Below are 24,670 nucleotides of genomic sequence, written 5' to 3'. Positions count from 1 at the left end.
TTAGTATAATTTGAAATGTTTACCTCATTTACTGCAATATTCTAACCATTTGCTTGAGCATATTTTTAGACAGACATAAAATTAGTGTCATATAATTTATTGGAAAAACAAAATCTTTATTGCAATGAATATATGAAGATAAATAATATATAATATATTAATTATTATAATAATATAGAAGATGAGATCACTATACAGATTTATATAATTAATGTATTTATTTTACATCAGGTTTATAGAAGCCTGCAAACAGGAGCTCCAAATAATAATAATAAAAAACATGGCTGCAGTCTACCCCCAGCATTCTCTCGGTCCATCTAGGCTGATGAGAGAATGATGTGCTGCACTGAAATAATATGTAAATAATTAAAAAGAACAATAGAAGACCGTGCATACTTTCCAACGACCAGCATTGTTAAGGTACGCGCGCCAATGCAATACTATGCTTAAATATGTCTCATTGTCTTAGTGGGACTACCTGTAGTAACAGTCCCTACTGGCTGCTCTTCAAAGCAACTTCAATAGTATCTACCACGTGGAGAGAGATATGTAAACTGAAAAAATATACAAATGTCAATAGTTATTAGAACTGATCACACCTACGTCACGGGTGTATTCTTCTGCGCTCGCCCCTTTGCCTTTAATGACCTGTTGGCCTTTGCGTAAAGCGGTGTAATTGGGTGGTATCTTGGCGAGAAAAACACTACGTAAAAGGGCACAGAAGAAGATAAATATTGTTTTTACGATGGCGTTATGATACGCTTACATATACGGCAGCAAATCATGGGGTATGTATGTTGGGTCTCTCTTGCTTCCTGCACCGGGTTTTCGAAGCTGTTGAATTATTCTCTTGAAGTGAAACTTGTATGTGTATCGTTTGCCGTGCGTTTTCGTCAAGATGAGCTTGTCGTAGTAGTATCGCAAAGCCCTTGACAGCTTGTCATACGTCATGTTCACTTTCTTTTTCTTCTCTCCCCATTTGCGAGCGACCTCATCGGGGTTAACCATTCGGAATTCTCCGTAGCTGCCCTCCCAAGCGATACATTCACTGTTTCCCTCGTCGTCAAGGAGTGACAACAGGAATTGCCAAAGCTGAATTTGACCACCTATAACATAAAATGATAAAATATAATATAAAATGATAAAAGGTGCACTGCTGTCAGCGGTATAAAGCGCTGACTAACAGCGATGATACATGTACGGCTAGGTGAGAGAGTTGGCTGTCATATTCCTCAAGCTGTGATTAGGAGGCTGATTGATAAATGATTGCTGTTCTTATGCGCTAGTTATATAAACAGCAATGCTGCAGGGTAATCATGGTTCACTAAGTGAATACAATGCTCGTAATTACAAAAAAATACCTTATGTGATGTAATCAGCAGCAGCTGCTGATTACATGGTAGAGGGCTGTTGCCCCTCTCGGCGTGTTAATCAAAATACAAATGCAATAAAGCTCTAACTCATTTGTCAAACTAGATGTATTTAATAAAATTGTGAGTAATTACTTGAGAAAAGATTTTAATAATTGCATGTAATTAAAAATCTATTGCAATATTAAACCAGCCCAAGAAAAAAAGGGCCTGGTTGAAATCTGCTGTCGCTATGGGTACATGCGTTAGTAATTATATGGCACATTATCCTTCATCAATGGTAAATTAATGGGATGGCTATGTGTGTCTAAGTTGGTGTACCAAAAGGCATTGTCACTCCTGCAGACATCTAGTCTACTGTACTCTTTCACCACATCATCCATTAGAATAGTCAAGCGATAAATTATCTATAAGCTTAATAATTTCTTAGATGATTAGAAAGTGGCATTGTTAGAGCGAAACCAGCATATTTAACCCTGGCTATTGATCAATGTAATGACACATTTTATATTCTGATATAAAAAAGTGATTTCAGTGCAATTCATTTAAAATGGGCTGTATTAAATAAAAATATAGTTATTAATTTTCTTTGGAGAAATGGAGATTAGTGTCAGGAACATGCTAATTTTAGACTGAAGAATCGCGCAATATACATCGGAACTGCAACTACTCGCTAATTCGTATTAGAATTCATAGGCTAGGTTACGTAACGACGCATATCTCATCAATAACCTTATCTAACGGATAAACTACCGAGAAAATGTGAATAAAAATCACACCAAAGACCTGTTTGCGCGAGAACAGATAGCTATCTTGATAGCCGAGATGCTATCAGACCGTAAATCAAAGGGATAAGCTTCTGTAGTACTCAGACTTGGAATACAATCAAATTGAATGACGCTACAAAATTACGGCTCATAGAAGTCTTTTTTACATAACTTTGTTCTTTTATGGACTGATCTAATCTCGCACTCAGATCTATGATATTACCTTGTGATCGAATTCTCTCCAGCAACTTGTTTTTGTACTCCTCCAGAACCACTTGATTGCTTTCTACAATTGAAGAACAAAAATTTAGCAAAAAAATGACAATGCCGAAAAGCCTTAAGCTAACATCGCAGACTGCGTGGGAGGATGTTATGGCATGACTAAAAAAACTGGCACGCGGCAAATAGAGTAATTATCTACCTTCTGGGTCATAATCGCTGTACATGACGGCTGGATGGTATTGTGGGTAATGCATTCTTTCCGCTGTCGGGTAGTGAAGGACATGCTCCTCGTAACTGGGAGGAGGCGCTGACGCTGCTGAACCGAGTGGTTGACCGAATTGTCTGTGGTGAGTAGGAACAGTGGAGAGGTTCGGCGCTGTTGCTGTTGGCACCATACACTGTTGATTGTAACTCTCTGGATAACTGCAAAGGAATAAATCACTATGATATTGAACATAAAAACAGTTGGAATAAAAGGATTTAAGAGTGTGATAGATTATTAATGGTAGGCAGAATGACTGATGGCTTTATTGCTGGCAAGATTGTATCAAAGAGTTGTTAGCTAAAAGAATATGCTCATCGTTCCAGATGGTCAAATCTAGTTACTCGTGCCACCTCGTACAAAAGTTCTATACGCTATTAAACATCAGTCTAAAGTCATAACCTTGGCACAAACTTCGACACAAAAACTTGATAACCACAAAGACTGGCATAACTGTTTGTTGGCATCTATACATCATAGCGTGTGTGTTAACTCAATACTCCATCATTCATTCGCTAATCATCTATCTCTACGCCTCATGACCTTCCATGCAGTTTAGCTGACTTTTCTACACACTAATTGTTTAAGTTTTTGCAAGGCTCTAATTCTACTACTAATTAGTAATTAGCCTTTACATAATCTCCACCCTCTCGATCAGATGAAAACTGATGTATTACCTACCTCGTCTGCTGCTGATATTGCTGGTAGTGCGGCTGAGCGTATGGAGCCATCATAGGCATCTGGTCCTTAGATGATGTGTCTAGGTAGAGGCCCCTTTCCTCGCTGAATTGTGACTGCTGCCTCGGAGATGTGGTTGGCACCATCTGGTCAGACAGCCAGCTATCCACAGACGATGATGCAGGGGATCCACCGCACTCTAAATCAGTAAGGGATGAAGATGTTGAATACTGACTGTCTGGGCTCGCTGAGCTCCGAAGTTGCTCTAAAGACCTCGCATCGTCCAAAACGAACTCATTTATCGCTTCATTGTCCAGTTTACAGAGATCCTCAAGTTTGATATCTTTGAGGTCTGTGATGTTATCTAATATCTGTTCATCGCTCTGATAGGTATTGTCGCTGCTGAACTGGCAGCAATATTGTCCATAAGATTGTGGTTCTGGTTTGATGTTGGCGACCATATTAGTGTAGGCGCTGGCTTGCCATTGCGTGTGTGTTGCTTGTAGCTGCTGCTGAGCGTTGCAGACCATCATGGTCATCTACAGAAAAAAGTTAGTTTGTACAGAGCTCGCTTCTTTTCTCTTGCTAGCCTTGCCGATGAATATTAGGCTAGAAGCGATGACATACGTTGTTATACCTCACCACAGCCAGCGAATCCAGCTGTCCCATTAGCCAGCCGTGTCTCAGTACTTTACACCTATTACTCTGCGTGTCCCTAACCACAGAATTGTGGAGCAAGATGTGTACTGAGAACAGATGGAGTCAGCTCTGGCTAAGATCTATATTGGCAGCAAACCATGAGATAACCAGGGTGGCATCACTATGACTACGATGGGCCATTGCGGTGCAATGAATAACGATAGATGAGGAATGCATTACATTGAGGTAAACTAAAGAGAGACCCAGCGTAACGTTGGCTGCCAGTGCATTGTTTACATAGAAAGGATTTGAGACAGTCTGGAAGGGGGAGATGAAATCTACCAGGTGACATCAATAAAAACAGCTCTATCTGTTTACCATCTTTGCTAAATATAACAAACCAGCAGCCAGAAGGCCGCCGGTATTCCGAAGGTGATTAACAGCAACCGTGCAAAACTAACAAACAATAAAACACTGAAAACTGCCTCTACCTCAATCTATATATTCACCTGTTTAACTTTGAATGTAGCGAATCTCCTTCTAGTCCTGTAGATATTTCTGACTAAGAGAAATCAGACAGTATCTTGAATTGAAGTTTGCGAAGAGCTTAAACTCACGAATACTAATAACACTGGATGTGAATAGTTAATGCTATATACTAGGCTGTAGAGTAGAGAGTCTCAAAGATATCTGAGAGAACGAGCAGAAAGCAATCGTTTTTGTTGAACCTGTTGCTCACTCATGCACAACTACCAATTGGCCAATGGATATCCATGGTCTGCTACGGGCTCAAATCTTTGTCATTTGTAAGAATCAAAATTACCATAATTGACAGTTTTATTTTGATGAGAAAGCGAGTGAAAGAGAGTACAAACAGCAAAGATGATGTAAATGCAATTCTTGATCCGGTGCATTTCTCAGATGCCGCTGTAGTATTACCATTACTGCATCGAATTACTCGAGAGTTCCCAGAAAGCTCTCAAAGCCTGAGGCATCTGTCGAATATCACAGGATCGAAATATTCCTCGCTTTAATTAATCCATCTAAAAAATTCATCGACTGCCATGGAGCGATTTAAGAAACGGCAGAAATAACTGCAATCATTCGAATGTGCCTAATAATTTTTAGTAATTCCAAACAAGCGTTGTTCTCACCATTCTAAGGAATTCCTTTATTGCTTGGGCATTCATAAAGGCATAATTTCAGTTAGCATCAGTTATGTGCAGCATTGTTTTATTACGTTGTATTATAAATCTCCCATCATCAAATCAATAGATGATAGTGTTCTAATGGCAATACGCATATACATTGCAGCTTGTGCTCATAGCAGAGTGATAATGTGAACTTTATTAATAGTGACTTGGTATATAACCTTCTTTCTAGACATTCCATACTGGTTTATCTAAGGCAGTATTAACCTGTGGTTATCAAACATAGCCTGTGGTTATTAAACATAGCCTGTGGTTATCAAACATGAAGGTAAAAGAAAGCAAAGAATTTAGAAATATTTTTTAACCAGGTTTATATGCACATTCAAGCCTGTTAGTACTTCAATTTTCATTTCATACACACATTGGCTTATTTTTGTTATTAATTTTTTTTAATTCTTTGTTGTTATAAATCAGCAAATTTGGTTTTCCATTCAGCTAGGGTTTTATGCGAAAGTAATAATCCTTGCCAATTGTGTTCCGATTAATAGTTTAGCTTTTATATAAAGAAACTTGACTGTTCATGCCCAAAGTTATACATGTATTTATTGTATATTACTTTATTGGCCATAATTTCATTTCAAACAGGAATGTTTTTTACAATTATGTCATACAAAAATCATAAAACAAGAAAAAAGGCAACAGTTAGCCACTAAAATCAAATAAATGATTTGACATATAGTGTATAAAACACCTTTTTCTGCTAAGAGAATGGATATTAGGTGGAAGATTGCTAAACCAGCTAGCAATGATATTTTTAAATAATTGTTAGATACTGTATGCAATTGTTTAATATCACATTAATTTGGAATGAACTGAAAACCTGTAAGAGCCATGTAAAAAGTTAGCAAACTAATCCATAAAAATTACCTGACAATCTACAGAGTACCAAAAAAACCAGAGCAGTAGCTAAATATCATGAAATGCTACATCATGACAAATCCAATGAAATGCCGGAATTTTTAAGGACACCGCGATGACTTTATATTAAAAAGGTACTATCTTAAACAGACGATATTTGTTGTAAGTTATTGATAATTCTTCCACATAAGGTGCCAACCTTTACATAAAACTTCTTGGCTGTAACCCTCTTGGAGTTGTGTTTTCATTGCGGTTCTAATCAGATTTTTCATCATTGGTTAATCATTGGTGATTAGTACCATTGGCCAATCAACTAATTTAGTAACATACCACTGTTTCATTTTTATAACTCGCAGGCTCTTTAGACCTTGGTGAGAAATAAATAAAAACATTTTTGTACCAACTCAGTGCTTGCTTGGAGTGTTTGAACTAAAGAATGGGGCAATATCCTAGACAATTGAAATGGTATAAATTCAAGATTTCAAAATTAGCAATGAAATGTAGGAATGATTGATCTCTGTAGTTGCTATTTATATTTGTGCAAATGTGGTTCAGCGACGATGATTGTACTATCACCAAAATTAAATGATACAAAACATCGGATGATACATTTTTTTTTAAATCAGTGACCATGGCAACTACAGGCAAATTCAATGACTTCAGTTCGCGAAAAAAAAACAGACAATAAACAGCTAAAATATTTTTCCAATTTTAAAGCAACATTGGCAAACACAGATTTACTTTTGAAACAAGCGACTCCGCGCAATGTTACCAGGATTATGTTTTGTATGTTTGTTGATTAAGAAGGTGTGTAAACGTGGTTGCAAGGCACTGCCTTATATAAGAATCCATTTCACGGAAGATCAAAGAGCTCCCCACTGACCTACTTTTACTTATTAACAGCTGGGTTTCTGCAAATAGCAGAGATACTTCTTTATAAAACAAAAACATGTTTTCTCAGCATTTTCACAGTGAAAAGAGTTCTGGCAGGCAGATTACCATGTTAGAATAGTCAAACACGAACATGAATGAATAATTTTAAAAGAAATCAGATTCCAATTGATTAGTCATTGGAGAAGGACCGAGACTAAAATATGAGCCTTGGCAGTTTGCCAAAGCCATTGTCCGTAATAAAGTGTTTTATTGGACTATTATTAATGCATAGTTCAGCAGTTTTTCTAATTAGTGAGAAAAATCTTGGTGTTGCGAAAGGATAGAGATGCAAACTTTTATTATTCGTTATTTGGTTTCTACTCACTCCCTATATGGCATTTCAGTGAAATGGACTCATGTATTTAGTACGATCATAAATTATCGTAGCTTATGTAATAGTCAGAGTTAATGCTTGCCATTAAAATTTAAATACCAAACGAAAAATTTAAACAGTTTTGGTCAAACTTTTGTACCAGGCTTTAGAAGTGTAAATTTCTGCTGCTATGATAATAATGATGAAGAGGATAAAAGGAAGGCTGGAGGAGAGAGGATAATTGAGAGCGATTGAATGGAGTGCTTTGGATGCTTTAAGATGCGTGTAATTGTGTAGTGGACCTATATACGGATACATAACCTTTCTGATTTAGAATAGATCCCTAGGAGAATGGCACCTGTCCCATTACAACTCCAATTATAGCCTTAGATCTTTCTGATTTAGAATACATCCCTAGGAGAATGGCACCTGTCTCATTACAACTGCAATTATAGCCTTAAATTCTACATTCGTGAAAGTTTTTAATAATAAAAATAGGCCTTATTGTATAACCATTTTTGTTACGCTAAGAAGGGCCCTCAAGAATCTGTTACAACTTCTTGAAAGAGGGCTGATGTCATGAGCCGCAAGGTTATTGTTTGAAGATTTAGGATTCAATGCAGTAAACTCCGAACTGAAAAGTTTGTAGAAGAGGCTCCGTACTCTTGTTCAAGCCAATAAAAATCAAGCAAGATTGGAATAGGTAGAACAGGTATTAATTTAACAGATAATGTCTTTAGTGGAATAACAAGATATCATCTAGCCTTCAAGTCATGATAACAGCACTTGTTCAACAGCTAGGTTGACAAGCTACTATTATTCTTTTTAATATTAGCATTATTATTACTATAGTGATGCCGCTGCTTGAGCTTGGAATTAACAGACTCAGGTCTTTAAAGATGGTGGCGGCCTTGTTGTTAGCATCTGCACACTTCTCTTTATATTTAAATAACTATGATGCAAGCCGTTTGTATTTTTCCTTGTCATTATTTTTATTGACTTTTGGCTAGACTCTGTTGATGGAATGAGAACACAAACAGCTATATATTCTATATGAATCATCTTAAACTGTCTGATAGAATTAGACTTCACTGAGAAATAATGTTGATCAGTCATTACGAATACGATTATTACAATACGGATATAAGAAGTCTTTTTAATTCATATTTACCACATTAATTTACCATCTTACCAATGTAATCAGCGACCGACGGGCCCAGATCTACCCTAACCCTGGATACGGATAACTGAAAGGTGATATAATTTATGTCTATATATATCTAAACATGTGGCAACAATTCAAATTCGTTGTCCAACCACGTAAAGGATACCTGTTCGTAGCCCACGTAAGTATTCTGTTATGAATTTGACAGAGGTGCATTCCGATGATCTCATCTGCTATTCCAGACCAGTATAATGTTACAGCATTCGATTGACACGGCGCAAGTGTATTTTACAGCTTTATTATTCAAATCAGGAATTAATTTTTATAGATGCGGCTGTCGCAATACCCCCACTAATTATTGGCTTTGGGTACTGAGGCTATCATAAATAAAACCCTTAAGGTATACTGACTCGACTTATGACTCAGCCGAGGAAAATAACAAAGACATGAGAAATACCTGATTGGTTTTACTTCAAACGCATCTAATTATATTTTTACCAAATATAAATTACGCAAAATCAAACAGAATTTCAATATGAGGATGAAATTAAACAGATCGTACATTTTGTTTTTGAACTATTAGGGGGCGTACGTTTTGTTTTTGAACTATTAGGGGGCTGAGGCTTCGGGTTTAGAAGGCGCCAATTGTTCGACGAATAGCGAAATTAAGCAATATTTTCCTTATCTATAAGCGACCCAATGCCCACCAAACCAACAACCACCAAAACCTCGTGCTATAAAGAACTTGTAAGCTTTGGCTACCTGACCTTGAATACAGGCATATCTATTATAGGCCATTATGCACCTTCGGAATAACTCTTGGGTATTTAACAGAGATGACCACTTGAGAATATCAAGTACTAGCATTCAGGTTTTCGGGTGTGTGATAACATCTCACAGAAAGTGGTTGTTTAACTATGTATCACCTTGCCAAGGGGCATTCAGCCCTGCAAAAAAGCACCTCTCTCTATCGCTCTTCCCACATAAAGGTAGAGCCAACTCGCTATAAAATTCTGAAACAAAAACTAAAATCAAAGGTAGCTCTCAAACGTCTATTCGGTCTTTTGCGAAAAAGTCTGAGAAAATGGGTGCACTTCTAAAAGACTTTTGGCATCCTTTGTACTGCCAATACATGGTTAATCAATTCACTATCTCCTTACAAAAAAGTATCAATTTGAATAACAAGCAAATAATTTGTGGTTATACAGTCAGATGGATGAATTCAGTTTCCGCTACAACCGTTCATCGACATGCATTTCAATTCTTGAACAGTTCTGCACTCATATGCAAATAGTGAGCAGACTTAACATATTGACACTTACCATCGAACTTGGTTATTTTCTAATGTGTCCAAGGTATATAAAAAGGGTTCAAGTCTGTCGCTCTCGGACAGTCCTTAACTCGTCATAAATTTATAAAACGTAAAAATTTGTAAAGAGTTTAACAAAGAAAGACGAAAAATAAATATGTAAAAGTTCACAGCCTTGTTGGACCAGCCAACCTTTAGGAGAGACCTGCTCTGAATGAGAGTCAATTTCACTCGAGCTAATCATAACAAGCTGTAGTCTTTGCCTGAGCGCTGCACGCAGACATACCGATGACGACTGCATCAGAAAGCATTCCGTGTTCTCACACTATTGGATTAAGTTACATCATAGATCTTTTTAACCTTTTTACAGTGATACAGGCTGTTATAATTAATAGCACGCTACCGCTACGTGTATTTTATGCCTGCCATTATAGCCCAGCCTACTGCTCTACGCTGCCTACTAGATACCTGCGTGCTTGCTGCCTGTGGGTGTGAGATTGCTTACTAAATAAATTTAGGCAATAAGAAACCAGATAAGACTAGAGATTGTGTCCTCTCTCTGAACTTCCATAGTAGCTGTGAGGATGACGAATGGTTCATCACACTTTCTCTTTAGCTAAACATCGCTAATACGCAGACAGATTTGACTAATCCGGTGAATCAACGAGTTTTTATGTACGACAAAATTTGCCTTGACTAGTGTGAAGAGATGTGTTACACAACCGTAGAAAATGATCTTTTATCTTTAAAGATTAGCGAAGTTTTTCTGTAACTTGTCCAATGAAGAACCGGCATAAAAATTATTCAATCACTCACACCTGTTTCAACCTTTATCCCAAATGACCATTGATATTGCTAGATTATTCAAAGCCGATGGGCATAGCAAGCTGATGCAAATTAATTGGCCTTTTAAAATCAATTATCTTTTGTTCCAAACGTAAAAAATTCCTGTAACTCTAGATCGGTGAGTAATAATCATTATTTTGGCCAAGGTCAGTTTTATTTAGCGGTTGCGTTAGTAAGTGAACTGGGAGTAAATAGAAGTGAATACATGCATCGGAACTCTTTAAGTAAAAACAACTAACCAAACTCAACAGACGTGTGACCCTTTGACCCTTTAACCTAAGTTTCATGCATCTCTTAAAGGTTGACTTGCAACAAAATTCACATTACAGTTGTTTGGTATCAAAAGGTTTACCATGTCTTACTCTGCTGTGTTGTAGGTGCAAAATATGTGGAAATCTGATTAAAAGCTCTTAAAAGCTCAAAAACAAACAGATAATCGCAGAAATCACGAAAGTGCCGTAGTTTGGAATCTCTTTATTTTGATGACGCTCTCAAACATTTTGCTTATTGTTTTGACACGTGATGTTATCACGTGAAATTAAAGACCAATAAGAAGCTCACTGTAAAACTCGTAGCACTAGTTTATGACAAACACCTCAGGGTCTACCAGAAAGCCCCTATCAAATGTAGATGCTAGCTACTTTACAGTTTCGTTTCAGCTTGGTCTAATCATCTGATCATGTGACCCATACTTCCTGCCAACAGGGGCGAACAATTTCTGCAGCATTTTTTTACTATCACAGGTTTTAAAGGCTACTCATGTTTATCAAAAGACAATATGCATTCCTTCGAGCTAAGGTTAAAAAACTAATTTTTAAGCTAGGTTTGGAGATATCAGTGCTCAAAGAGACAGCATTACAATGATGATGAGATGAACGCGCAAGGACAATAGACACGATTTTACTGAATGCGTGAAGTATATTTGTGAAAATATTTCGACGAATGAAGTTGCATGAAAGTGTAAACAGAAGCACATCGTGTTTAACTGCGCCCATTTAAGCCATTTTGGAGAGGGATTCCAGTCTATGGCGTTTTTGTGATGGCTGCGATTAACTGTTCGTTTCTGAGCTTTTAAGAGCTTGTAATCACATTTCCACATATTTTGCACCTACAACACAGCAGAGTAAGACATGGTGAACCTTTTGATACCAAATAACTGTAATTTGAGTTTTGTTGCAAGCCAACCTTTAAGCCATTGTAAGAGCAACAGAAGGATTATATAAATGGTCGCAATCCTATGTAGGCCTATAGCTTATTATTTACCAAGGTTCTACTTTTAGCCCTACACCTGGCTAAACGGTGAGGATACCTGAAAAAGAATATGCTTTTGTAACTTCAGTGATAAAAATTTAGTTAAATTCATTCTTAGCGATGCTTCAGACTATCATCAGTAAAGTTCTAAAGAGTTGATTTTACATGCAAGGATCAGTGTGTAGATGAAAGGAAATGAGTTATGGATAAAGTTGAGTTAAAGAACCTTATGGTTGAGGGGGACATCCCTACATTCTGTGTATGGAGTTATGCCACAGCAGTACTTTGATAAAATCTTACTGACCGAAGGCACATAAATGACGTTTTACAGTAATTACCAAAATGATTAACATCCTTAATATATATTTTTTGTTTTTGGCAATCAAACTTCTTATGCCAGTGAGTTTTTTGGCATGCTTAAATATTTTATGAGAACTCGGGGTATAGGTCAACACATCATCACACGATTGCTTCGCTATTGCAGCACTATCTAATGGTAAGTGACCAACAGATGAAAATATAACATATGGTATAGTAAGCAAGCATAATAGGTAATACAGTTAAATTTTTTTCTTCTTGAGAAAAATCTTACGACAAATAGACGTATTCACTTTACGAAAGATTTCAAAGCAAGATAATGGTTTGGAAAGTCTATGAGATCCAGCCTTAGCGTAAGATTACTTTTGTGAAGACTGCAGTCATACACGTTGTATCTGACCATTTACCTGCGCTTCACCAACCTTGGTTATTTGGGCTATGTTGAAAGTGTCATTAGCATTGGTCTTATGAACTTTGTAAGAACTGACTTGTTCATGACTCTACTGTATATCAGAGTACTCTAGGGTACAGAATGACCGGTGATACCTGGGATCTCTCTCATTTCCAATGAGATAGCCCTCATGTGGATATTTAAAAGGCTAGATTTTTGGAAATGAAGTTTTGTAACCAAATATTTTCAGTGACCTGGCAGAAGACACGGAGCATATGCGTGGAAAGTTTGGACAAAATCAGCCAAAAAATGTGGAAACGCATGGCATTTATACACAGACTAACAGACAGGCCCAATGACAAAGTGAGATTCATTAATGTAAATATAAGGTATAATATATACAGCCATATATGATACCCGTAGCAGCCTCACAGTGTACATGATTTAATCTGTAGTCGTTTATGTCTCAGGTCTTCATGGTATATAACTATATATTTAACATAGGTATAAGTTCAGATGAAATTAGCCAAAACATGTGGAAACGTGTGGCATTTGCGCGGACAGACAGACAATAAAAATTTTGAAATGTATTAATATAGATGATTGGATTTAAACATTTGCTGTTACTTTCATTTATAGATGAGTTCAAATTCTAGTTTTTGATCAGTATACACAGACTTATAAGGCGTTGTCTATTCTCTACAACGCTGGTGATGTTTTTTTACGCTTAGCTAAGATAATGAAATATGATGATCATGGGGCATTAAAGGAAGCTTTACTAGGTCGGTAACCAATGTGCTAATGGTGATCTCATTGTTTCATTTCATAGATAAACTAAGTCTGAGCTCATTAAAGTTACATCTGGTATAATGCTAATCGCAGTCATTCTGCCACCCACATGCGTGACACATACAAAACCACAAAGCTAGACTTTCTAATTTTGGCCATATGAAACACCCAAGCGTATTTTATGCATTAGGATTATGACGGTTAAGGAAAATAGTTCATTGTATTACATAAATAACAAGTACAACTTGTTGATGCTCTTACTCAGATCCCATTACTGTGAGCTTGTAATTTCCAGGAACTTATTGCAATAGAGCAATTAGAAATATCCAAGCCATGTACCCTGTACAGATGTGGGTTACCGTACACCATTCCTTGAGAAGAGCTTTGAATTTAAAAATTTAAATGATTTAAATTTAAATTTAGATGAACTTAAAAATTTTATTAGATTTTATGAAAAAGTATTTTTCATGAATTGTTACTATTTGTGATCTTCGAGGGAATCTGACTGCCAGGATGTTTCAAGATTAAAATCAACAAGACTTGATCGTGGTTAAAACGTTCAAAAGAAAAATATGTGCAAAATGACGACACTAGTTGTTATTGTTAGTATAGTTGATATCGGCTATCACGTTCAAGTTGCATCGTTGCCCGTCGTTATTCTGTCGGCCTTTTTGTAACTATAGATGTCATAATCGGACTTTAGCTTGATCAGAGCATTTAAACCGCGATGAAGTTGTGTCGATTTTAATCTTGAAACATTCCGGCAGTCAGACCAGCTCAAACATAAAAAACAATGGCAAATAATAGAAAATCACTACTACTTTCTGATATAAAGTAAAGTATTAAGGTTTCTTACTATGACCTTCCTTGCTATAACTAGGAATAGCAGGAAGGGTGGATAAAATACATGCAGTGTGCATTGAGCTGTTTTTTGTTATTTTCAATGTTAATGGTGGATCTTGGAGGTTGAATGTGATACAAAGTGCTAAGTAAAACTAAGTGCAGAAAAACAATATGCATTGTGAAGGGCCGATTACACTTTGGTGCAAACATTAAAATTTGGCAGATATTCATTTCCTGCTTGTCTTAACAATGAAGAATTGCTGTTCAACAGTAGCTGCAAAAGGCCCAATAAGAAAATATAAAAAGCAAAAAATTGAGAAACTCTAATATGTCAAACGCGCAACCGCTGATGATATGTAAATAGAAACTTCGTTATTATCGACGTGTGATATATGTACGTATATAAAATTACATGCGAATTTTTTTAATACCTGCTTCAGAGTTTTGTTGTAAAACTTTGACAGCTGTACTAGTAAAGCCTGTCTTAAAGTACTGACATTAACAAAAAAATTTGAATTTTTTCTACAGAAAAAGGCGAAAAGACTGCAATGAGGAATGCTAACAGCAGTAAAACTATTCTCAAACCATGCAATTATGACTTTTCCCAAAAAACATCAAAGGCTAGTAACAGAGGCATGTTACCAAACAAAATAACATTAAGAATTTACAGCTTGTCGAGCATATTCATACACATAATTAGTATATGAAATTACAGATTACAGAGGAGTCACAATGAAAAACAGAAAAGGAATCTACAATATTAAAAAAAAGATATGCATATTTATGTAAAGGATTAAACCTACTCCAATATGAATGGTGAACCCATGTGAACTTAGATGATACGTTTGACTTTTTGGGCGTTAAAGTGTTGGGTCAAGGGGAAGGCATGACATTGTCAGACAGAAGAAAATGATTCAGAGTAAAACCGTCTGAATAATATGTTAGCTACTTATTCGCTGTATAGCATTATTACTGACTATGCATAAACACTCATTATGATACATGATATTGTCTAGTTTTTGGTTTAGAATACTTTCAGATTTCAGCTATTGATCGACAGAATCTTTGAAATGGCTAGACTACAATACCTGAATACCTGCTAAGACCTCCCACACTTTGTGCAACATAATTAAACCCTGATTACTATAGCATACCTATTTTACTTATACTAAAAATCTCACAGATTCTAATAATTTTCTGCTTGTCTCAACAAAATAGACTTGGCTAGCGCCTTCTTTGGTTTAAAATTTTGTTTTAGTATACAATGTAAATGATTCCAGCTCAGTCGTCAAGTCTGATAGCTCTAAGTTTACCACGAGGTTATTTCCCGGGCTATTCCGCATCACACGGGCGCTTGACTAATTGGTCAAATAATTTAGTGTGCGCGATTGCCAATGAAATGTTCGAAAGAAAACGATCTAAGCCTTCATTATAGACGGAACCACTACCTCTAAATTGTTGCTATGTAGACGTGATCACGTGGGTAATGTAAACCAACATGGCGCTATATACTTCGTTAGCAGGTACATGCGATTGCTTAGCTTTTGATGAACAAAGTCATTCAAAGTATTTAAAACATCAAACAATTAAAAAATAAATAAGCAGTAAAATTTAGTATGTCAGTTTTTTTACATACAAGTTCATCTTAACAAACAGCATAAAAATACGAACAGCTGCAGATGTTTCGGCCTGCGATGATTACCTATTTACTTCGATTGAATCTCATGTTGCTTGTATTTGTATTTTGTCGTAAGACCACATCATTAGAAAAATCACAACTGTCAGACTGTAGCAAGTTTTAATGAATCGTTTTGTGTAAATAAACAATTTATTAATACGCTTGGTAAATTTAAAATTAAATAAATGAAGTTTTTTAACGATCTCACTTTCTCTTTCATTGCTTGTTGTCCTGACGTAAATTCTGACTATGTAGTTATTGTAGTTGCTACAAATAATTTGGTGCTACATTTATATACACAACTTGACAAGCTTACAGAAACCTTAAACGTCATAATTGTTATAAACAGCTATTTGTAGTTTGAGGACGTTCAAGATGTTTTTTGGACACGAACGAGTCCTTGAACTTAATACTATAGAAAATCTTTTATATCTATCTATTATGTTTCATCATTGTTCTTTAAAATGAAAATATTTTAGGTCTATATTTTAAAATGTAGAAATAATAGATAAGTATGTTATTTTCTATACCCAAACTGCTGCTTGTGACTACCTCGGTCTCTTTAGCCTATTTTTAATATTTTGTTGCAGGGAATTAACGATGCCGAGTGCCAGCACCTATCTGGATTCTTTGAATTTAGGAAAAACATTGACTTCAGATCACTTTCAAGATCATGGTAAATTTTGCAGCTATCTATTTAGTTTTTGCGACATTCATGTTTACTAATGTTGAAAATTTTAATTTTCCAATAAATCATTTTGCGTGTTGGCCAAATTAAAAAAAATACTTTTAGTGTTTGAACTGTTGCACCATGCTTAATACTTTATAAGGTTTTTACAACAAAAGTATCATAGCGGCTTTAATAATTATTGATTTTTGTTGTTTCAAATCGAGTAAACAAAGAGTTTGTAATTTTGAAGCCAGATAAAAATTTCGATAATAAAAGTATCATACCAAAGGATAAAAATAATAACTGGGTATTGTGCTCATTTAAGTGTTCTTTAGCTAAGACGTTTTTTAGATTAAAAAGAAAAACGTACATTAATGTATTCAATATTCTTTTAAGTGTAACTGTGTAAACAAATGTGTGAGCAGCGCTTGTCTAACAGTAGCGCTATATGAAGTTTATCTAAGCTTTGTTAGAGTGATCAAACGGGTTAACCTGTAACGAAATTCAATGGTTTGATGTCTTATAGAAACTTCACATAAGTCACTGTATAGCTCTATGGAAAGTGTGAGCCATCAGTCACCAAAGTTGAAAATGCCACAAGGAAGTCCAAGTGACAATATCTTGCTCAGCCAGCAGTCGCTGGCGTACAAATCAGCTTTGCGATCTTCCTTGGAGCAGTCTTCACTCAGTAATGTCAGCAGTCCAGCAGTAGGTGGGATAACTCCTGCTCCTAATGACTATACTTCAAGCAGACTCTCTGCTGCCAGTCGACTCTCAGCAGCTGGCAGTCTGCGAAAGTCTCTACTAGATGGTGAGCCAACAGTCAAAAGTCAAGGTGATGATAACAGCGCTTTGTCAAAACTATCTGACCATAACACATATCGTAAAAACTTGCTAGCAGAATATCGAAGCAGCCTAGGGTCAGATTCAGCAATGGCTTCAAGCAGTCTCTCGCCGCACGGCACCCTATCGCAACACGGTAACTTTTCTCAACCGTCCAGCTATGTAAGTGGGCATGGAGTTACCAAGCAGAGTCATAATCAGACCCCAGCTGCTACCGAAACTAGTAATTTTACATCCACCGACTATAAAGATAGACACAAACACTTGGATACTTCTCCAGTCGACAAACATAAAACAAAAGTCGTTACAACAGGTGATTCAACTGCTCGGCTTGAACGCAATCCGAACCAGCTCAGCGTATTTAACTACGAAGGTGGAGACAGAGCAGGCAGCAGAAATCACCTCCACATGTTGATGAATCACAACTTAATGAATGCTCATCAGCCTGATGAAGACAGCAACAGGAAGCGAGCAACAAATGCGAAAAGGACACGGCGCAAGATTACAGTGAATCTGCAGGGTACCAGATATGAAGTGGGTAGGTTGGTTAAGGAGATGTTGTCCAGCTTGCTTTTAACATTTTAGCCCTCACTCCAGTTTTTATGACTTGTGAACAAGTATTGAAAATCTTTGTCATCGCTTGCGTTACAATGAGCTTAGTCTACAAGATGTCTAGTCAACGTCAGCAGATGCTTGAGTTAATTATAACAACCGGCAGCTATTCTAAATAGTACCAAAGATGCACTGAGTGCATTATGAGAGACGCTGTCCTTAGTCTAGAAATAAATTTAACACTACAGCCATATTCTCCATCTTTCTTTATTTCCTCGTTTTGTTAAATTTACTGGTTATGTTGGACTTACTACTCTGATGTTGTTTTACAGTGAGAGAGGTTGTAGAAAAACTCGGCTATACAGTTACAAAAGATGACGATAGCCTGGCCTATCTTCTCTGGAATGACACGTACGTGCCTACAGACAGAATTTCTGAAATGAAAAGCTTTCAACGAATCAATCACTTCCCTGGAATGGGAGAGATATGTAGGAAGGACTGCTTGGCACGCAATCTATCGAGGTAAGCTTCTACAATGAGCCAGTCTGCTGCCCCAGCTTCATTGCCAGCATATCATTGCTGTCAGGGTGGAATGCGCAGATGCCTCTGTGTGTATTTTTGACATACAGGGGTCAGTGAGTTCACAGTCTGTATAGGCGATAAACAGCAGTTAATCGTCAACTCATATAACTTTTAAAATGAGCTGTAACACTTCATTTCAGAAGTATTGTGGCTTCTTGAAATTCTTATGACTTACAGCGTCGAGTGCTGATTTGATCTTATTGTTTGCTATGCGCTGCCTTAGCCTAGTTCTTTGCACTTCTTATCTGTGCGTTGACTCACTATGCACTACGCTTGTAGGGCAATGCTCTGTCATTTCTCTCAATGACATAAAAATCCAATTTACTTCGAGATTAGCTACATGCAGTCAACGACGTGTTCTCTTCATTGTTTTTATTACAAGAAAACAGTTTTTAAATCACATTCAAGGATTTGCTGATGCTGTAAGGGCAAACAAATGCAATAAAAACCAATATACAAAAACCCAGGGGAGATAAATACTTATTAATGGTTTTTATTTTTCATACGCTTGGCAATTATCTAATCTATGACAAGTTAATTATTATTATTACCGTTGTTATTATTGCACTCCTGTCAAACAACAGTCAAATCCTTGATCTCTATTAGTGTTCAATCAGCTGATTAGCTGCCTATCCGCTGTTCTGAAGGCTTTTACATGATGTTTGTGTTAAAATATATCTAAGTAAACACTTCTTCAAGATAACTGTGGTGCTTTTTAGTAGCTTTAGTGCGGGTAAATATAGCTCTCGATGTTCAATAGATATCGATATGAATGGACTCGGTGGCCTAGAGAGCTCTGTAGAGCCCGTTGTTTTCATTGTAGCTTTTGTAGAAAGCTTTTTCATCGTATTTGACTTTATGATAATGCAACATAATAACCTTCCACTTAAGTTAGGCTAGGAAATTTGCCTCTATACTCTCAAGTAATATGAAAAGGTATTCACTGACTAATGTTTTGTAGGAATAATTTTTCAATCGTTTGATAATTTCCAATTTCCCAATTTTGATAGTCCGCATGGTTAAAGTTAAAGCATGGTTAGGGTGGCTTTACAGACCACACACATGGGTCGATAGGTATTAATTTTATTTAAACTGGTGAATGCAGTTTAAAGCAAATTAGACCATGAGACAAAAACAACACATAGTAAAGTATATTATGGGTATTGAAAAAAAGCTCTTTTTGTATAACTCTGTTCTATAATGTAAATTGGTAAGGTGTTGGTGTCTGGTATAAGGTGTAGTGGTTTTTCTAAAGAAGTAGGAATGTAATGGATGGTCAAGCAGATTAGAGATGTGATTTGAGTATTCTAAACAGCAAATATCTAGTGACACATTCAGCTCCTCAGCATGAAGGTCATTTAGACAGCTATTATAGATTGCTATAACAAAAACCACAGAACTGTAGTCTTTGTACTCTATTCCATTCAATCCACTATTCCACTGCATTCCCTATTCCACTGTACTGTGATGGAATAAAGAACACAATTGATAGTAATTCAGTCTATAAAAGTGCCTATCTGTATGCGAATGAGTATACGCATATTTTCCACAAATGGATGGACCTAGAAGATAGGCAAGATTTTGCCCTCTTTGTAAAAGTGAAGTTACGTGTCAATAGTTTGATAAATGGAGATTTAGTTCGATTGAAACCAATTTATTTGGTCTGTAATGACAATGTACCTGGATATGCATAAGATTTGGTGCAATTTAATTTACTGCTGAGAGAAGGGCCGGTACTCGTTGAGTTCTGGTCGAAGCTGACGTGTCCTGGCTGACGAATACATAGCGGCCATATTTGCTATTAAACACGGTAGCTAAAGTTACACAAAATTTGTTGTCGCTGAACATGTTTTTACAATTAGTTTTTGATTTGCTGAGCTTTCACAACTTCTGTAACCACAAGAACTTATTGTGGATACAGGCTTAAATAAACTTGTTACAACGTAGTTGTTCTTTTAGCTTTATGGAAGCCTCTGATCAGCAGGTGGAAGTTAAAAATTGTTAACATTTTTCTCAGAAAGTCGGAGGTTTTTGGCATTGGAGTGAGCTAATCAGTCGCATCTCCTGTCAATTTAGGGATAAAACACATCTAATGAACATTCTATTGGTCATATAATAGATTAAATGTCTTTTGATCACGACTTCTTCTCCGCCTACCAAACCATCACCTCCCTTGATCTTAAGCGTTGCGCCATGAAACCGTATTTTAATTTTTATCGATTATTAAAAGCTCTCCAAGACTTGAGTGTCTGAGATTATTTAAAGAAAACAATAAACTCACTTTGGAGTAACTCTCGGCTCATTAATTTCTAAGAGGCAGTTTTCGTTTGATGTCATGTCTCCGCGATTAGCTAAAAATATCACGGTTTAATTGCAAGAAGATGTACTTCATACTTCACAAAAGAAAAAAATTATCCAGAGATTTCAGCGATGTCATGACTACTGTCTAGTTGACCGTTTTATTAGCAGCATACAGCTTATCCAAGTTGTAATGTGCCTTGCAAGACGTTTCTATTGTTTCTTAAGCCTTTTTATACGGAAGATAACTCTCCATTTCTGGTCAAACAGCGGTTTTCTGTAGTCAAAAATTTATTGTATAGTTTCCGGTTGAAATATACCTAAAATGAAATAGAACTTCTCACATAGTATTTTAAGCAAAACAGATGCATTCTTATTTAGCATTATGTAGTTTAACTACCTAATGATGCTATTCAATTCTTCACCGTTATTATGTAACATCCAGGCTTTAGTTGTCCACTTCATCTTGTAGGTAGAGTTACTTTAAGTCAGTTAGTGTTAGTAATAAGACATTGATTCATTGTTTCAATTTATTAATGACAAACAAAGTCTACCTCTTAATGTAATTGGGCAAATCACTAGGGTATCACATATGTATTGTGTTTAATTTAATGATTTTAGAATGACTAAAGCTCATCCGGAAGAGTATGACTTCTCACCAAAGACGTGGATTCTACCGCAGGAATACAATACTTTGCAAAATTACTCGAAGGATCTCAAGAAGAAGAAAAAGCTCAAAATATTTATCTTTAAGCCATCAAATGGTGCCATGGGCAATGGGTAGGTCTGTGATACGAGCAATGGGTAGGTCTGTGATATAGGCAATAGGTATGGGCAATAGGTATGGGCAATATGTAGGTTTATAATATGGGCAATAGGCAGGTCTGTGATATGGCTGTTTGGTAGGTCTGTGACATGGTAGGTCTGTGATATGGACAATAGGTAGATCTGAGATACGTACAATGGGTAAGTTTGCATCACGGGCAATGGGTAGGTTTGTGCCACGGGCAATGGGTAGGTGTGAGACTCGGGCAATTGATAGGCCTGTGGTATGAGCAATGGATAGGCTGGCACCACAGGCAATGGGCTGGTGCAATGTGCAATGAGTAAAGGTTATGGTGTAGAGACCATGCCAAAACACCGTGGACATGGTGCAGAGGCTATAGTAAACTAGTATTGACACGGTACAGATTCTGTGATAGTACCAATTCGACAGGATACAGAGGCTATGATAATAACGGTATGACTGCAATGAGTGGGTTGGTTACTAGACTAGCCTCCGTACCATTTCAATACTGTTTTAGCATAGCCTCTGTACCATATCCTACTGTTACTAGCATAGCCTCAGCACTTTGCTCAAGCATTGGAGCCCTAGCTAAAGTATTGGAGCTAGGGCTAACCAAAAAATGATGTTGAAAATTGTGTCAGTTCATCAGAGCTGAAGGGTTTTTGCGTCATGAATGACTCATTAGAGTTCCGATCCTCCTAGATGCAAGTTTCATTTTTGTTTGGCCCAAATATATACATTAATACGAATACATCAAGACAAGCGAGGATTTACAGACTTAGTGAGGAGGCTAAAGCTCTTTTACCCAAGGATCCTGGGGTAATATTTATATATGAGGTAATAGAGATCCTACACAAAGATTGATCATTTGAATTATGGAACGTTGTTTAACCGTTGAAGATTTTTGTGAACAACCGGTCAGAAATAGCGATGTTGAATTTATTTCCCAAAGTCTATTTGTTTGGAGTGGTTCAAAGAGTAGGGCAGTTTATTTCTTGATTGAATTGATGCAGTGTACCGTCGGGTTGTCGACCGAGTTTAGTTATGAAGTTCCATTGAATGTCGACAAATGCACACAATAGTCGCTTTGATGCTTGATTCGCTCTTGTACATGTAAAGATCCCACTACTCTCACTAAAAGCACCTCTGCTCACAGAGGCCACCGGGAGTTGCGCTTAGCAGGTGGTATTTGTATTTGTGCAGGGCGGCGACTGTTTTGAATTAGTGCCGAAATACATAAATAACTTACATGCCTTTTAGTGATAGATAGCTGACAGCCTGAAGCAGTTGGTAAATTGGGTGTAAATATTTCTTATTGTTGTCTGTGAGTCTTTTATTCATAAAATACGCTGAGTTATCGAGTACGCGGGTTAGTTTATCGCTCTACATTAGTGCAGTTAATTGGAATAAACTTTCGTCCTGTCAAAATGGCATATAAATATCCAATTTACTAAACACTGAGCGAAAGTTGGGTGTTTTCGCATTTCTCTACGCATATATTAGAGAGTTTTTTGTGTCAGTCATGAAAAGAGAGTTTACACCTGGAGGTCATCATTATGTATTAAATTTTAACCAAAATTGCAAAGTTCTATTCTTACAATTTGGCCTGTGCAGATATCCACAGTGGCGAGTTGTCTCATGCAGAGTTTCACAGAGTGTCTAGTGGTCTCATGCAGAGTTTTACAGAGTGGCGAGTTGTCTCATGCAGAGTTTTACAGAGTGGCGAGTTGTCTCGTGCAGAGTTTTACAGAGTGGCGAGTTGCCTTGTACAGAGTTCTAGATGTTGACCAATTGCTCTGAGGAAAGTTCTACAAAGCGATGCATTGTCTTGTGTAAATTCTACAGAGTGACAAATTATCTCGTGAATACTTGTAAAGGGTCACGAGTTGTCTTGTGAAAAGTGGAGTTGTTTGTTGCAGAGTTCTACGAGACGATGAGTTGACTTCGTGCACATTTTGATTAAATTTGATTAAATCTTATCTGGTTTTCTGCATTTATCTAGGTTTTCTGCTTATGTGATATGTTTATAAAAATAAAAAATAACAACAAACATAAAATCAGAATTAATATTAAATTACCTTATATATCTCTACCCCTTAGTAATTGTGTTATTGTTTTCCAACTGCTCAATTTGGTCGGAAAGCATGACTCAGATTAGTTCGGCAAGTCTCGCAACGAAGTGGAAATGATTTTGGCGAAAAAAGTTGCGAATTTATTCAAGTTGACGCAGCGATAACCGCAATCTCGAAGCTGGTTTGAACGCTTTGGTCATACAAGCATTGTTCTTAAACATGAACAGTACGGTGCGTAATTTTATGGCTTTACTGATGACTTTGTCGGCTTGTCAAAGTACAGCTCACTATCCGGTTAAAACACCAAATAATGAAATATAGGACATTGTGGGCCCGTACATGAGTCAATTAAAAAAAGAAGAAATCATATTCACTTTAAAAACAATGAAACTTTAGCCAGGAAACTCAGCCCTGTTCAACATGTCCGAGTCTGCCTGTATGTAGGATCTTTGAACAATAAAATGATACACCACAGGTTAAAAAGGTAATCAACAGTTTGGGAAAAATAACTTTTTTGCATCATGAAAAGGTGGCTCGCTTGAATTCCTCTTTCGGCTGTGTAAGGGTAGCTTTAAGAAAGATTTCACATTAATATTACTATCAATCGTCATTAGCCAGTCCATGTCAGAAGGAGAGTTATATAAAGTGAAGTGCGTATAAGTGGACAGAGAAATTTGAGCTTGTGCATGTAATTTCCACAATATTTTAAATCACAATTTAAAATAACGTGATCTTCGAATGACCTCAGGCCTAGCTGGCTTTGATGCCAGTTGAAAGGCTGAGCAATTCAATTTAATATCAAACTGTGATTAAATATAGATGGGAATTACTTCTTGATGTATTTGCCCTAACTTAGCTTGATATCTCAGACTGTTATATTATATAAAAGTCTGGAATTTCACTATGTGTTTTTGTTAGGACATTAGCTTGTGCTCTTCAACAGAAAGTAACACCATTGTTATGAGTTTGAACCCATTATTTGTACTACTTCGCTGCTGTTCCCAGCAGAACACCTGCACCAGC

At 36.7% G+C, this 24,670-nt stretch overlaps 2 protein-coding genes across 3 annotated transcripts in view; one reads left to right on the top strand and one right to left on the bottom strand.

Moving 5' to 3' along the window:
- Nucleotides 1-95: 95 nt before the first annotated feature.
- LOC137393491 (transcription factor ast-1-like) lies at nt 96-9,926 on the bottom strand. 2 transcript variants are annotated; one of them, XM_068080067.1, is made up of 5 exons: nt 9,741-9,926; nt 3,303-3,838; nt 2,559-2,782; nt 2,361-2,423; nt 96-1,106 (listed from the first exon to the last, which is right to left on the bottom strand). In XM_068080067.1, the coding sequence occupies exons 1-5, from the start codon at nt 9,741-9,743 to the stop codon at nt 763-765; spliced, it is 1,170 nt and encodes a 389-aa protein (XP_067936168.1). In that variant the 5' UTR covers nt 9,744-9,926; the 3' UTR covers nt 96-762. The 2 variants fall into 2 exon arrangements, with proteins under 2 accessions (XP_067936168.1, XP_067936169.1); XM_068080068.1 differs by lacking the exon at nt 9,741-9,926 and adding an exon at nt 4,448-4,608.
- Nucleotides 9,927-17,662: 7,736 nt separating this feature from the next.
- Nucleotides 17,663-24,670, top strand: part of LOC137394011 (tubulin polyglutamylase TTLL7-like) — a 28,944-nt gene continuing 21,936 nt past the window's right edge. The window contains exons 1-3 of the mRNA XM_068080727.1: nt 17,663-17,894; nt 18,241-18,430; nt 21,410-21,568. Of these exons, the coding sequence (XP_067936828.1) occupies nt 17,765-17,894; nt 18,241-18,430; nt 21,410-21,568 (479 nt within the window). The 5' untranslated portion in view covers nt 17,663-17,764. The remainder of the gene's footprint in view (nt 17,895-18,240; nt 18,431-21,409; nt 21,569-24,670) is intronic.

This window comes from Watersipora subatra, chromosome 4, assembly GCF_963576615.1.
Source record: "Watersipora subatra chromosome 4, tzWatSuba1.1, whole genome shotgun sequence".
In the NCBI taxonomy this organism is placed as follows: Eukaryota; Metazoa; Bryozoa; class Gymnolaemata; order Cheilostomatida; family Watersiporidae; genus Watersipora; species Watersipora subatra.
Note: the sequence above shows the minus strand (reverse complement) of the source record. Positions and strands in the feature narration are given on the sequence as shown.

Coding starts and splice junctions, on each gene's coding strand:
- LOC137393491 (XM_068080067.1), bottom strand. Junction 2,783..3,302: donor CAATATCAGCAGCAGACGAG/GTAGGTAATACA, acceptor ATTCCTTTGCAG/TTATCCAGAGAGTTACAATC. Junction 2,424..2,558: donor CAGCGATTATGACCCAGAAG/GTAGATAATTAC, acceptor CTTCAATTGTAG/AAAGCAATCAAGTGGTTCTG.